Below are 16,468 nucleotides of genomic sequence, written 5' to 3'. Positions count from 1 at the left end.
TTTGTTATTTATGTATATCTATCAACACTCTTGGTACTATCCCGTTCTCTTGCTGTTAGTCCTATCTACAAAGGTTGCCTGTAAGGCCTCTTTTCCATTACACGGTTTCTCGCCGTGAAAATCTACGGTTAATTCGCCGCGTGTAGGCACGGTCGTCAGTGTGGTATGGATCACTATATGAGCTTGTCGACATGCACGGTGGCGCCAAGGCACGGCGCCGCGGCCGCGTGCGCCGTGACTGCCCCTCGGCGCGCCGCGTCTACGCACGGCGTGATTTTCACCAGTGTTGTATGGCAGTCTATCGGGGTGTGTCGACGGTGCCGGACGTACGCACGGATTCGTGACCGCTTATATACGCTGTTTCGCGATTTTATTATAAAATGAACATAAATCAAGAATTATTAATTACGTTGATTCAAGAAAGGCCTGTAATATGGGATAAGACCATCGACGATTATAAAAATAAGCGGCTTAAATATGATTCCTGGAAAGAAATATTTATTCATTTCCAGCCCACATTTGAAGATTTAAGTGGTGATGAGAAAAACAAGTTTGGTAAGTTACAGATATTTAATTATTAACTTTTTACTTATGCATAGTTGTTTTGATAGGAGAGGCGACCTTCGTTAGATACAAAATATTGTGCAAATCTGTTGCGAACTTCATTAGCCGCCAAACTTCCGCGAACTGCATTCGTGATAGGTAACTGGATTAGTTCCGATTCTGAATCAAGGGTGGACTCATTTTCACTCGCATTGTGAAACTGAAAGTTTTCCTGCTTATGTATAAAATTTTGCAAAACACAACATGTTTTCACAATATCAACTGCCAAATCGATGGACACATTCATTGGCCGGTGAAAAATTCGCCATTTATTGGATAAAATGCCAAACGCACATTCAACAAATCTTCGCGCTCTTGTGAGTCTGTAGTTAAATGTACGTTTTAATTGATCAAGCTGATGACCACCAAATGGACGAAGCAAGTGATAATGCAAAGCAAAGGCTTCGTCCGCAACGAACACATATGGCAAATCGTAGTCAATTCCAGGCAAACGTGTTGCATCGGGTAGATTTAATCCGTTGTTTGTTAAATTTTTCCAAAATGGGGTCTCTTTAAACACACTGGAATCACACTCCTTTCCGTAGGCGCCAACGTCAACAAATATAAAGTTGTAATCGCTATCTACTACTGCCATCAAAACTATAGAAAAAAAATGTTTGTAATTTAAAAACATCGAGCCACTATCAATTGGCTTAATAAGTCTGATGTGTTTTCCATCGACCGCTCCTAAGCACAGCGGGAAGTTGGAAGATTCTTGAAATTTGCTTGCAATGTGTAGCCAGTCTTCTTTAGATGGCATTTTCATATATTCTTTATACAGTTCTAACCAAATGTAGTGGCATACTTCACGTACGATGCAACTTATGGTTTTTATTCCAATTCTATAGCTGTAGTATAGGTCAGTAAAGGTATCTCCTGTTGCTAGATACCTGAAATATAAAACAAAACGGTTCAGGTTCAAATACTAAAACCCCATTTTAGGTCGGGGTCGATTCAGTTTAGGTCGGGGGTTTTCATAAATTTTGAATTTAATAATTATTATTTATTTATTTTCAGGGCAAATGGTGATGAAGAAGTGGACCAATATGAAAGATAGCTGGATAAAATATGACAAAAAAATTAATGAATGTAAGTCTGGTTCTTCAGCAAAAAAAATAAGAAAATATATGTTCTATGATGAAATGATGTTCCTAAAAAAAAATGTTGAGCATCGCAAGACCGATTCTAACATGACTGAACATGTTCATGATTCTAGCCTCAGTAATGAAAATTTTGATAGTGCAGTCCCGAATCAATCAAGCTCGGGATACACTGAACGGAGTGAGACGCAAAGGGCTAAAAAAAAAAGAAAAAATGAACTAAGTGAAGTTGACATTAGGTTTATGAAGTTTATGGATTCAGCAGAACGAGATGAGAAAAAGAAAAGCCGTAGTATGAACTTTTTTATGGGAATCGCTGATACAGTTGACAAGTTCAGTGATGAAAATATGATAGACTTTCAGTTTCAAGTAATTTCAATAATTAAAAATATTCAACAAAGACAGTGTACTCAGTATATACCTACATCAAGAAACCAATGGGATCAAGGCCATCAAGGATATTTAAGTGGTACAGCATCCTCAAATGCGCAATCGTCAACATATGGATATTCTACAGCTGCTAGATCGAGCTATGGAATAAGTCGTCCACAGACGTCTTCTCATGATTTTGGACACGGTTCTGGTTTAGAGCCAATCCACTACCGACCCGAATCACAATTATCTGTACATAGTGTAAATGCGGAAAGTATCTCGGCAGATTCTCAAGTTTCTATTGAAGACGAATTCGATTTTAGTACCGCACTTGAGTAGCATTTTCAGCGTAGTGTATTTTTTGATTTACTTGTTCTTAAATTAATAATTATTAAAATTCAATTACATGTAATAATTTTGTTTGTGTGCAATAAACAATTTTAAACTAAAATATGTCATTTAATTTTGTACCTACTTACCTCAGAGTTACAGCCAATCTTTCTGCGGGCGATATACTCTCTCGCATAAAAGTATCTTGATGTTTTAGTTCCTGGGATAATTTTTGGAGCAAGTTGTCGAATGTAGTTTTCTGCATTCTAAAATAATTGTAAAACTTGTCTTCATCTTCTCTCAATTGATTCTTGACAAGTGTATGAAACGCGCCATATTCCTCCCTTTTTTCTAAAATCGGATGTATCCAAAACCTTACTTCCCTTTTTTTTTCTATTTTCTTTTTCCTATATATGTAATAAGCAACTATAATCTTTTTTTTCGTAAGAAAATTCATGACGCAGCACGTCCTACACAGCCCGAGTAAAAAGCGCTACTAGCCAGTACTTACCAATGTCTCGCGCGGTGATTTTGCCGTATCATGTACAAGCTAGCACGTTTTTTCAACCGTACGGCTTACACACCGTACGTTTGAACAACCGTGTAATGGAAAAGATGCCTATGAGATTGCTTGCAGCAATAAGGCCGCCTTTGCATGTCTACATTGTGTACTGTATACTCCTTACTGTTTCTTTTCCTGTATGTTATACGTGCAATAAAGTGTTTCTTCTTCTTCTCTGCAGACTTGGCTTTGCCAAGCAAATTTCACCATCGGATTTGGTCAGAAACAGCTTCTTTCCAACTTCGTCATCTCAAATCTCAGTTGCACAATGCACTCTTATGCATCTAGACTGGGCAATCGAGATAATTAACAAACTATGTTCACCTTTTCATCAGAGCAGGAAAAATAGATTAATTGTAAGAAGAAAAAATGTGACTGCAATAATTTAAACATTAGAAGTAAGAATAAACTTACAGTGCAATATACTAGGTTACATAAAATTCATAATTCGTTTAAAGGAAATTGCATACAATTCTACAATAAACTACCAATTGACATCTTGGAGATGTCTCTTAAAAAGTTCAAAGTTTGTATTAAACGTAAGCTTATAGAAAAGTCCTATTATAGTATAAAGGACTACGTAAACGATAAAAAAGCTTGGGTGTAAATTATTGCTCTAACCAGGTTGCTCTTCTAATAATTTAAAATGACATTGTGAGATGGCGATAACAAAAAAAAAAAACACCCGGCTAAGTTTGTTGTGGGCTTCTTCTTAGACCGGGACGCGTTTGGAACCCTCGTAGCTTTAGTTTTAAGTTTACGAATGTGGTTATCGCCATCATCTCACTACCGTGTAATTCTTATGTACGCATCAAAAGTGCCACCTGTGGGCCTACTTGAATAAAGATATTTTTGACTTTGACTTTGGTACAAAAAAAAAAATCTCTTCATTTAGCTACGTTATTTACTAAACATGAGTACTAAAGCCACTTTACCTATAACTGCAAGAAAAACCAACTCGAAAAAGTCGAAAGAGTCGAAAAAGACGGTAACTGCTGGTTCATCTTTACATAAAATAATATTGTAGACTAGCCGTGTCTGTACATTACCAATAATAAACAACTTAAAAATATATATTTAAACTTACACCTAAAGTAAAAAAAATACCTTTTAGTAGATATCTTTACTTATTTGAGTTAACTAATAGTACGATTCTGTCTCTTAATATAACGGTTTGTTTTCTTTTTTTTAAGTGATACAAGCTGAAACCGAAGTACATTAAATTCTCCTTAAAACCAAAGTGTATCCTAGTGTTATTAATATACTGATACGAAGGCGCGGTGAGTAAAAAGCACCCGTTTTTTTTAATAATTACTTTAAAATTATCTTATAACCTTAGGCTTAAGCTTTAATGTCCGATAAAAGTTTACGAAGTAATAATTATCACTCATACATTATCGTTCCAATCATTAAAATAAAACATTTAAAACTCAATGTTTCGCAAAACTGATGTAGGTGATCAACATTGTTTATTATTCGAATGGGAAGGAATCAATTGTTTGGTTAATCAAATTTATTATAAGGATAAAAGCTACAATATTGAATAACATTTGTTATTTTAGCTTGTGAATGTATTTCTATTTATAACCTTAACTAATATATTATAATTTTAAGATTTCTCTGATATTTACGTAATGCTCAAAATTTAAATCTTATTCAGAAATAAAATATTATATTAGATAGATTTTACATAAGGTACCAGTTACGTTACCAGTGTTAATTTTTGACATCAATAAGTGAAGCGATGTTTTAGTCGCATTAAAAGCTTTAGTTATTTTAACAGATTTTGTCCAGACTTATCACTGACTCCTGTAAGGCAGCCCTAATATATAGCGAGAGCCTCAGCACGATATGTGCTTTTTTATAATAATAGATGCTGGAGTAAGTAAATGGCCCGCCTGGTTCCTTGCCCCTATACTGCGTCGCAACGCTGTTTAGATGATGTCGGCTTTTATAAGAGGATCAAAGGCGTCAGACTTCTGCATCTTTTCTTTATAACTACTGTAGTTATGTGTTTGCGTAAAATGTGCAAATAAAAATAGGCAATTCCCTACCTACCTATTATTTGATGAATCTTGTTTTTTTTGTATAGAGATAGTTTATGGTCTGGAGATAGGTCAAGTCAGTTTTTGTAGTGCCTCTACCATCGGTTCGGAAGGCAGTTCTTTTACGAATTATAACGTACCTATATGCGAAACTAATTTAGTTGGTATTACTGAAATGTGTATGTGGAAACATAAAGCATTTCAGTATTATCGTAGAACTAGGTACAAAGCTATTAATTAATACGCGCAATAAAATAAACACGTTGAGATATGAATTCGATCTTGTTACATTTAAATTTCTTATCACAAAACTACACCTAGACTGGAAATGTGGTCTATAGTTGAAGATATTATGAAAACGTTATGTAGTTGCAAACTCCGCATTGTGCAATATGTGTAGGTAGGTACCCTGTATGTGTCAGCACAAGCGCAAGTCACGCATAAGGCTGACCGTACATTGGCAGTTTTTCCCGCCAACTTTAGCTACTTTTTAAAAGATAACCGATATTCCAATACAAGTAAACCCTATACAGCAATATGTTCTGAAGGTGAGCGACGGTAGAGTCTAAGACTGGTAATGGGACGGCAGTTATATTAAACTCAAAACCCCTAATTCGTTTCTATGCGGCATCGTTTCGGAATTCTATATTGTCAGTCGGCTTGTATCTAGCCACGGCTGAAGCCTCTTACCAGGCATAATCAGATATTTTTTTAACTATAAGTTCTTAGACACCTTAACAGACACCAGGACTTCTCAGTTAAAAAACCACAGTGCTCACCACAGCGCCAGGAGGTCGTCGAAAGCGGCAAAAAGATCCGGCAACACCCCATACAGCGTGCATTCATTTAATCGCACGCGGCATCTCTGTGTCAACGTCAATGTTATAGAAATGTAGGCCAAGTTTGGTTTGATTGAGTGGCAAATTATATTAAGTACGTACTTAGCAAAAGTTTTTATTTCAGCTGTCCATTCTTCGTTTTTGAAACGATTGTACTTTTATTTTGAAGTTGAAGTTTTCGCCTACGCGAGGTTAAATCTGAAGGGGTAGGCTAGTACCGACCTGCAAAATTGGCATCGTCGCCTGCCAATGGTACATCCTGCTGACTAGCCGTTTTCTCTTCCTATTTGGCTAGGAGATAAGACGAGATAATAGGTAGACATCATCTTACCAACCCATTACCGGCCCACTACAGGTCACGGGTCTCCTCCCTCAATGAGAAGGGTTAAGGCCGCAGTCTACCACGCTGGCCCAGTGCGGATTGGTGGACTTCACACGCGTTTGCGAACATTATGGAGGACTCTCAGCCATGCAGTTTCCTCACGATGTTTTACTTCACCGTTGACGCAAGTTGTTTATAAATATAAACAACTTAAAACACACATAACTTAGAAAAGGTAAAGGTGCGTGCTGGGATTCAAACTCGGCCCCCCGGAAGTGATGCCGTAGTCCTTACCACTGGGCTGTCACAGCTTCATAGGAAGGTGGGGATATAATTATGTAGGTTTCGACAAGCGGGTCTTAAATCTACTAAACATTACGAGGTTTCGTTTTCTAAAAGTATTGAGAAAATCAAATTTCATGTTTAATAATTTGAACGTTTGCTACGTTAGTCTTTCGACTGGCTCGTTGGTCACAGTGGCGTGCACAGGGTCTTCGGCCAGGGTATGCATAAAGCAGATATATAGCATAAAATAGAAAGATTCCCCTCCAATACGAGCTATATAAAATAATTTGGGTATGCAGTGCTTTTGTGCATCTATGAAGAGCACGCCACTGGTTGGTCAAGTGGTTATTATGTACCATAGACGACAATGGATGTCCGGGGTTCGATTCCAAGGTTTAAAAGATGTAAGTTATCGGTTTTCTTTCGGAGAATTGTATTCATTGGCAAAATATTATGGAATTACTCGTTAAAGTTTGTCCGCATTGAAATAGCGGCGTGAAGAGTTTATACTCGCTACCCATGAGGCATATGCACAGCATCGAGATCATGATAATCACATTGAAAATATAAATATTCATGTTTTACCGCTAAAAAAACCTCGCGACAATAAGATTAAGTTGATGTTGTTTTTGGCTTTTGACTTTAAAAAATATATAAACCATCGCTTGACTTAATTTAGCTCCAATCACACCTTGAACAGTGTGGAGGCATTAGATTGAGTGAAATGATTGATTAATTTGATTTGAAAATTTTAAACTGTCAAAATACCATTTGATTCTTCCAAGATCCTATGAAAGGAAACCTTGATTTCACGCCCACTGTGAGCCTGTAAAGCGTGGCAATTATTTGGCATAACCTTGTATAGTTGGATACAATAGGCTTTGCAGTGTGAAATACCTTATAAAAGACCTACGTCCAGCAGTGGACGCCCATATTTAAAGTCGACCTACTTGCAAAAGTAAATCGGATTGCTATTTTAGTGCGTGACTGATTAGATTAAGGATTATTAAGAGATATAGAATAGTAGATAATCGCAACGTATTGGGCAACATTAATGCATACGAATATACGTATTTTACGAAGCTTAAAGGAGGTTAGATATTATAGGTGGCGCCTTACATAAGGCGTCGCTGGTTTCAAAGCTCTTGGCAGCTTATATGCAAATTGCGCAAGACGAGAATGCTAAATTGTATATTTTTTAATTAACTGCTTTAAAAGAATTACTTTGTTATTGTTATTCGACTCCTTGTTATTAAAACTGTGAATGGAAATATAGACTTTTTAAATTTTATATTGTTGCTTGATGTTGCCCAATACTTCGTTTTGCTGGCTACCTAGCCGAGCTGGCGAGTACCTACTCGAACTAAGGAGCAGAGTAAACAAAGTTAAATCGCAGGCTGGCGATACGACGCGATCAGAATAGCAGATGAAAGTTCGTATGGGATAAATATTTTTATAAGAAATTGTACGTGGATAAAGTCGCGGGGAACAACTAGTTTTTAATAACATGATTTGTAGAAATCACATAAGGCTGTGAGCCTTTATAGTATTTTATGTGCATATAGGTGTTTGTGGCGCAGAGATTATATAGACCTAAATCGCCTTCGGTTACTTACGAATTCGGTTACACGAAAATTTAACAATGCACTCGTAAAATTTAATTATATGTATAAAACACATAGGTAGTCTATATTTTAGATAACAGATTAGTCGCAGGGTCGTATTGGTCTCATGCCCTTTATTTGTCCGCATTTCCAAATGCTCCTTCACCTTTTGTACCTTGAACAAGCGCTAGTGGTATATTGTGATAAGTGTACCTAACACTTATCACAATATACCACTTTATTTTTAAATGATAAGATTATTTAAGCTTTTACACGTGCCGTCTTCGTATAGTTAAGATTACAACAAATGAATCACAAGTTAATGATTTCAAGTAAAGAAAGTTGTTAACAGAGCCTCCAATGTATTACGCTACCAGGATTTGGTTACCATTCAAGGTCTCTGGATAAGAAAATGTTGACTTATTTAGGTACAAACACCCTAGCAATCCCAACGTCAGCTCAAGCCGCGATCTCAGTCTTACAGAAGGCGCTTTTAGGATTACGATTATAACCGACATAGTCCTAAGACAAGGTTTCAAGTGACTGAGCGATAGTTGAGAACGTGTACTTAGCTCAAAGTCGGTTGAACAATACGATCCTATGATCCTGCCTCTGTGAGCATTCAACGCTTTTAACGCAAACATTTTACAAGTCCATCATCATCATCATCATTTCAACCAATGGACGTCCACTGCTTTTGTAGGGAGTTCCACAATACATGGTCCAGGGCCGCTTGCAACCAGCGGCGCCCAGCGACTCGCCTGATGTCATCTGTCCACCGCGTTGGGGGCCGACCTAAACTGCGTTTACCTGTGTGAGGTTGCCATTCCAGCACCTTAAGACCCCAACGTCCATCGTTACGAGCTATCTGCCCTGCCCATTACCACTTCAGCTTCGCATCTCGCTGTGCTATGTCGGTAACTTTAGTTCTCCTACGCATCTCCTCATTTCTGATTAGATCGCGTAGTAACTCTGAGCCTTCTTAAGAGGTCCATTTTAAAGTTAGAGGTAATAAAAGCGTCTGGTAATACTTATGTGTGTTTGTTTGTGGTACTGTTAACCTATCGTTATAATTTTATAGCAGTTTTTTTTGCATTACGTAAGCACCACATTTGGACAGTTTCTTAAATGCGTTATATTTATAAGGCTATAAGCTAGCAGAGAGAGATGTGCAAGTTTATATTATATTATAGTTATACTGCGTGGGTTTCTAAAACAAATATTTTATTAAATTACTATCTCATTAAGTATTTGATCGTAATAACAGTAGAGTAACTTAATAGAAAGTATTTAAAATATATTAACATAACACATGTTAACATAGTAGTAGATTGATTAACTATTCAAATATAGTTGCAAAAAAAAACAAACTGCAATTATCGAACGCTAAGCCCGTTAGTGCCGCGGCTCTCTCATTCTTCTCGATTATTTATTATTAAAAAAAAAATAGCCTTTTATTTCAGAGAAAGAGTTACATCATTATTATATTATATTATATTTCATTGTCTCGTATTATATTATACTAGAAAACCGCGCGACTTCGTCCGCGAATTAGCCGACTTAAAATAAATAATAGTTTAAAAACTAAAAAACACGCTTTTTATAGAAAACCGAACTAAAAAATAGAAAATAAATTTTAATAAATTTAAATTAAGAATAGTGTTAAAAATTTCAATAAATATAAATTAATAATATTGTGAATAAAAAAAGCGTGGGGTGCATGGTGTCAATAGTTAAAAATATTTTATTGACAGATATGAGTAGAGTGATTATTATTTTGATAATATCTTAAAAAGCACCACACTATTCTTAATTTAAATTTATTAAAATTTATTTTCTATTTTTTAGTTCGGTTTTCTATAAAAAGCGTGTTTTTTAGTTTTTTTTAAACTATTATTTATTTTCTACTTTTTAGTTTGGTCTTATTTTTTATATTGAAAATTGGAATAATCTTCTCAGATTAGTGTATTGTCATCGATCCTCGATATGTCTACAAAGTTTGAATCAAATCTGATCCTTCAAAGTGGGTCAAAATCGCGCCCAAAGAAGTCGGTTACAAACAAACATACAAACATACAGGTGAAGCTAATAAAAAGCTTATAAAAATATTCGTTTGTTGTCGCGGACTATTTTATAGAACATTAAAGAAACAACAATTCCGTCAATTTCCGATATGCTTACTACATACTTCCGTCGTTTGGCGTAACGTTTACCGTTCACGCAATCTCTCAAAAAGGATATTTTTTGGCTATAATATATTACGTGGGACTCATGGCAAAGATATCTTCTAGCTATCTTCTAGCTTTCTAAATATGACTATATTTAATGAGCTTCTACTGGCCCTACCTTACCATATCATATTAGGCATTAGCTAGATTTGTTTAAAACAGATAGGTGTTATAATAAAGGACTTCCCCTATTTCAATATTGACAATATTAATCTATTACTATGATCGTGATAAGCGTGATAATATCTTAGAGGTTAGGAATGTTCAATGCAAAATCGATTATTGAGATAAAACAATAACTTTGTAACATCGATCAAAGTCAGGACATTCAATTACGTCACTGATAGCAACCTCTCGCCCCCGAAGGTACACTTTCACAGTTTGTAAATAAGAACGATTTATGTGTATATATCACATTATGTAAGATCGTTATACTAACCTATGTACCTATTTTGTATTTAATTAATTTAATACCAAACATACTTGCGCAATGTTTGAAGTAATAAATTTAAATTGGTCTACTATAATATGCAAGTGATATTATAAATTAACTACGAAATAACGCATAAATGCTCGTAACTAATAGATTAGTTTAAGGCAATATGTGTTAGGTAATAAACTGGCATAAGATTGTATGTTCGCATGTTTATTTAAATTAAAGATGACTGTAATAAATAAAACTATTTCAATAAATAAATAAAGTGTAGTCGCTGATATAATCTTTTCTTTTACAAACTATACCTACTCCAGAAAAAGATATTTTTATATGTACCTTTGGTACTTATGTTCGTTGTTAGACATAAGGCAGCATTAAAGAAGGCAGTATTAAAGTTTTCAAACCGAATTCACATTTTTAATAAATAAGGTTATTAAATTCTATGATATCACAATAGTGCAGCTAATTAGATAATTAAAAAACCTAAACAAATATCGATAAGTTATTGAGTTAATCAATCAAGTTGATCTGTGTGAGATATTGTCTATTTTTCGTACGAGGCAAGAGTGTATATAATATCGTGTTTACGTAATATACCTACTGTATGTTTATCGGGCGCGAGGTTCCAAATGCAGTTGGCTGGATTTATTGTAAACAAGGTCATATTTTATTATAATTGGAGAAAGGAAATAGAAATATGTAAATGAATTAAACAAATAAAATGTACCAAACATGAGAATTTAGGAATATTACGCATTAGGTCAACGAACTCGGAACAGTATTCATTCGTTGCATTAGGTGTAGTTTCTGATCTTATTCTTCTTGCCCAACTCCCGGATTATGTGTGGTCAGTATAACATGTCTTCTTAAAACTTGAAGGAAGCGTTTCTGTTCTTGGTTTGGCACATTTTTTATGAACAACCGCCGGCCTGACGCCGACCTTCGTTGAAAAGTTTCTGTTGGTGGAACAACCGAAACCTTTCATGACACCTTGCGGTTCATTTATTACTCGGCGATGTCACACTGGAACCGGTATTATTTATATGGTACTACAAGTTAGCCTTTGGCTGCAAACTCACCTTGTGGTAAGACAATGTTAGCGCGCTAACCTGTGAGGGCTGTAGCATTTGTTTTAAACCTATACATCTAATCGGTTTCTTACCGATACGCAAAATCGCTTTGCTCAACGCCTTGGTCGGTAAGGTTATAAATAGCCACCTACCCAACGGACTAGAAATTTTATATATTTCTTAACATATTTATAAATTTTGACGCAACTATATCTGCAAGATGGCTATCTTTATAAGCTTGCGGGGTGACGTTGTCAACCTGCCGTTTAATCCGTTAAGTACTCGATACATTACCTACCTTGTAATTAATATACGTTTTATAAACAGGTCAGTATCGCTTGGTTCGGTTGTTTCTACTTTGATAATTAAAATAGCTATGTAATAAAACACAAACAATTAACATAACCTCACCGCATTGATATCTAGACACGTACACTTTCTCTGCATGTATTTAAACTTCCAGATAAAAGTTTAGAAGCGTCGCGCGTCGTGTCGGTCGTGACAAATTTCTAAAACACTGCAATTTTCACGCTTAACACCCTCACATTGAATAAACGATACCTTATGAAAATTAAGCTTTACTTGCTAAAGTTCACGAAAAGCAGGAGTCTGTATGGTGTAATTTATTATTTCTTCAATCCTAGAATAATTAAATAAATATATAAAGAATAATTGTTCACAATTATTCATTGTAAAGTCAACATCTCCTGAGGATGCTCCGGTTCTGGAGCGAAACGTGCGTAGAGGGTACATTGCCAAAGATCTGTTTGGATTGAAGAAATTATAAATAGCACCATACAGATTCTCTGCTTTTCGCAGACTATAGCAAATTAAGCTTAATGTTCATAACATATCATGGATTTCCGCAAAGTAACGCCTGCTGCTATCCAATAAAAACGGAACCCTTGTAAAGGATCATTTATTACGTATTCGGTATTTATAATGTACTCAAAGGCGTGTGAAGTCTCTCTTGGTCAGTGTTGTGGACTTCGGCTAAACCTTCTCATTCTTAGAGGTGTCCTGTGCTCTTTAGTGAGCAATAATAGGTTTAATGAATATGATATAGACTCGGTTTACTACGCGCCGACACTGTAAAAGATTAACGGACCGTTTCTTTTCCGGCTTGAGGTATGAGGGGTGTATTAAACGTATAAGAAAACAAGCCGTTATCCGGAACTACGCCGCGTTTTTTAAGTTTTTGAAATCCCGCGGTAACAATTATGTATGTATTTCCGTGATAAAAAATCTATGTATCCAAGATGGAAGATATCTCTATGAAAGATCTCACCATGATTCGTTTAGTTGAGCATAATTCCTTCCTTGAGTATACTCACGCTTAAACCTATAACAAGGTTTCTAAGGTAAATTTAGTGTCATATGTCTAAACAATGTGTTAAAAAACTGTAATTAAGTCGAGGTTATTATTATACAATTGATGAATTTCTCAATGAAAAGGTTGCTTGGTCGGCTCCGCTTTCATCGCATACCTACTAGAATAATGATTGTTAAATTACAAAGTGTTGAAAAAAAGCGTTATATCCTAGTGGTTAGGATTTCAGTCTCATTTTCAGGGGGACCAAGATCTTTGAGCGGCACACACCACTTTTGGGAGTTTTGCGCGTTTTAAGCGATTTCATATTGTTCTCAAAGCCATATGAACCAATCTGCGCATGGTGGACTAAGGCATATATTGTTCTAATAATAAGAGGACCACCGTGCGCAGTAGCACCGGCCCAGTAATGGTGTATACAAAGAATTAAGATAAATACAGAACCCTCATTCAGTCATTATTGAATGCAGTGCATTGTGTACAAAAACAGTGTAAACGCCCAGCGCACGTTTCACTTCACACCTGCGGAATGTTGCTAGCTCCCAAACTTTTTTCTATTTATTCATTGTCCACCAATCCGCACTGGGCCAGCGTGTTGGACTATGGCCTTAATCCCTTCTCATTAAGGGAGCCGTCCTAGTGGGCCGGTAATGGGTTGATATGATGATGATGATTGTGAACGTTAAGAACATGAGAGGTAAATAATTACTGTCAACTGCTAAATGGTATGAAGTGACTAGGCAGGTGTTCGAGGAACACTACAAAAGTGGATTGGTATTTGATGCTTTAGTAATAGTCGTGCACACGGTTTCTGTGTGATCTTAATTCTGAGGGTGAGAATATTATTGAAGATGATGATGTAATTGCAAAATATTAATGTTCTTAATGAGCACATGCCTGCTTATAGTTTGCCTGCTTTTCTCGGTAGGTTCCGCCTTAATTGACTTAATTTAAAAAAAAAGTCCATGAAGTACGGCTTCTTTAAATAAATATTTTTTGTTTTTTTAGTTGCATACAAATGGCGTACTTACTACCTAATAATATTAACAGTATTTTTTTATAAATGCACGGGTTAAATTATTTATAATCGTGCAACTAACCTTTAATAATAATTGTGATAAATTAGTTAGGTAAAAAGATGTTACATAACAATAAATACAATTTGCCTGAATGAATATATTTGAAGCATTGTAATCGTAACCAGCAGGCAGCAAGCAACTAGACCGTAACAATAAGAATATCCAATGTCTTACAATCATGACGGGTAAATAATTGACACAGACAGAGTATATTCGTTCATTCTTTGAATTGATAACAGTCGGTCAGTAAACATAGATTTCGTACCAACTACTTTTGATATTTGAGGCAAATATTATAAATAAGAAAGTGTATTTTTTAGTTTGTCATTCTTTTATGCAGCAACGGAGCATCGCTATCTAGCCCCAAAGTAAGCGTAGCTTGCATTATGGGTACTAAGATAACTGATGAATATTTTTATGCATATAATACACATCAATACTTATAATATACAGATAAACATCCAGACACTGAAAAACATTCATGTTCATCACACAAACATTTTCCAGTTGTGGGAATCGAACCCACGGCCTCAAACTCAGAAAGCAGGGTCGCTGCCCACTGCGCCCTTCAGCGGTAAGTTATATTAATTAATGATTAAAAAAAATAATCTTAGAACCACTGATCGCTAAATACCAGATTTAGAGCATTATCAGGTGAACTGATAATGACAGGAATCGGTGGCTTACCTTGCTCTCTGAGGAACAGTAGAATGGTGAAGGCCGAATTTGAATCTCCAAAGTCGGTTGGCTGTTTTAGGTGCCTTTAGTCAAGTAATGTGCTTTATTACAAAGCGAAACCACGATTCAGTACGTTATTAATAACATATTAAATCATCATTATCACCATAAACATCAGCCTTTTAAAAAAAGAATGCTGTGCCTCTCTCCTAGGAGAGTCTGATTTAGAGCATAGACCCACCACGCTTCTCTAATGTGGGTTTTCAGGCTGCAAATATCTCTTGTTAGCGATAATAACTGAAACCTACTGCTTAACGTGCTCTCCGCACCAATCTCCCGGGGAGGTACTAAGAATTTCTTTGGCAGAAAAGCTAAACATATTTATTGATCATACCTGGTAATAGAACCCAGGACTGAGGAAGTTCTAACGTAATACAAGTCGGTGGTTTTTACTGTTTCCTTCCTTATGTCTAGAAACATTAAATTATGCTGTTCCGGTTTACAAAGGCTTGTAAACCGTAACAGCATAATTTGTAATGGTTTCATTCATATGTCAGATTCGAGACAGTATAATAGGAGTACTATTCGTACCGATTTCGAGATTAGGTGGTGTTATAAGTGTAACATAGCACAGACTTCATAAACAGCTTATAGCAGTCCACTACTGGACAGGAGAACAGCACGGCTAGCATGGGCTCCTGCCAAGTATATCCACGGGGTAAGGATACAAATTTATCTTCTCCCACACCTTCATCAACTCTCAGAGCACTGTCGCACAAGTGGAAATAATAAAATAAAATAATAATAAATAAATATACATCGCCATCTAGCCCCAAAGTAAGCGTAGCTTGTGTTATGGGTACTAAGATAACTGATGAATATTTTTATGAATAACATACATAAATACTTAAAATATACATATAAACACCCAACAAAACCTATATATATTATTTGGAAATAATATCCAAATAATATATATGTGTAATATTAAACGGGAGTAAACTTCTCCTTATCTTTGTTCCCGTGCTTTAGCAGGTGGACACGTTAATTATATCCACTGTCAGGGGATATTATCGGGGGATATAATTTTTGTTTCCTCTCGTGCTAGCCCAGTAGGAGGGTTTGCCCATAATAACGCAGGGCAGACGGTTTGGTGATTGCAATATATGCAAGTAGTAAAACAGAGCCTTCTGCCCGCTCTCCGTTCGTTCAGATTTCGAGGCAACTTAATATTACATTTCAAACACTTATGCATTTCTATTAAGTGTCCTATGTATTAGAGCTTAAATCCGTTTACGAATTACATCAGAGCCAAAGCAACTGCACTTTGAATATATTCAAACCTTAACAATCCTCCAATTTCCCATTCCATCCCAAAAAATACCCATTCCCTACATAGTCTATGTACCTAAAAACTATAAGGTATAAACACGTTTCTTATTTATTTGCCGTAGTCTCCTAAATCTTTATTTATATGGTTCACTGTCTCACATCCCCTGGCTTATGCTTCCAGTTGCATGGATTAGTAATTTCTCTATATTCTGTAGTCTCTTAGTTTCTTAGTTTTTGGGACCATAAGATTTTG

General features: G+C 35.9%; 2 protein-coding genes across 2 annotated transcripts; one reads left to right on the top strand and one right to left on the bottom strand.

The window, feature by feature from the left end:
- Positions 1-100: 100 nt before the first annotated feature.
- Positions 101-2,558, top strand: LOC120625564. Its single transcript, XM_039892618.1, has 2 exons — positions 101-555; positions 1,621-2,558. The coding sequence occupies exons 1-2, from the start codon at positions 381-383 to the stop codon at positions 2,412-2,414; spliced, it is 969 nt and encodes a 322-aa protein (XP_039748552.1). The 5' UTR covers positions 101-380; the 3' UTR covers positions 2,415-2,558.
- On the bottom strand, positions 557-3,020 carry LOC120625562 (protein ANTAGONIST OF LIKE HETEROCHROMATIN PROTEIN 1-like). Its single transcript, XM_039892617.1, has 2 exons — positions 2,555-3,020; positions 557-1,493 (listed from the first exon to the last, which is right to left on the bottom strand). The coding sequence occupies exons 1-2, from the start codon at positions 2,860-2,862 to the stop codon at positions 590-592; spliced, it is 1,212 nt and encodes a 403-aa protein (XP_039748551.1). The 5' UTR covers positions 2,863-3,020; the 3' UTR covers positions 557-589.
- Between the last annotated feature and the right edge of the window lie 13,448 nt (positions 3,021-16,468).

This window comes from Pararge aegeria, chromosome 8 (genome assembly GCF_905163445.1).
Source record: "Pararge aegeria chromosome 8, ilParAegt1.1, whole genome shotgun sequence".
Taxonomy (NCBI): domain Eukaryota; kingdom Metazoa; phylum Arthropoda; class Insecta; order Lepidoptera; family Nymphalidae; genus Pararge; species Pararge aegeria.
This window is presented reverse-complemented; position numbering and strand designations above follow the sequence as displayed.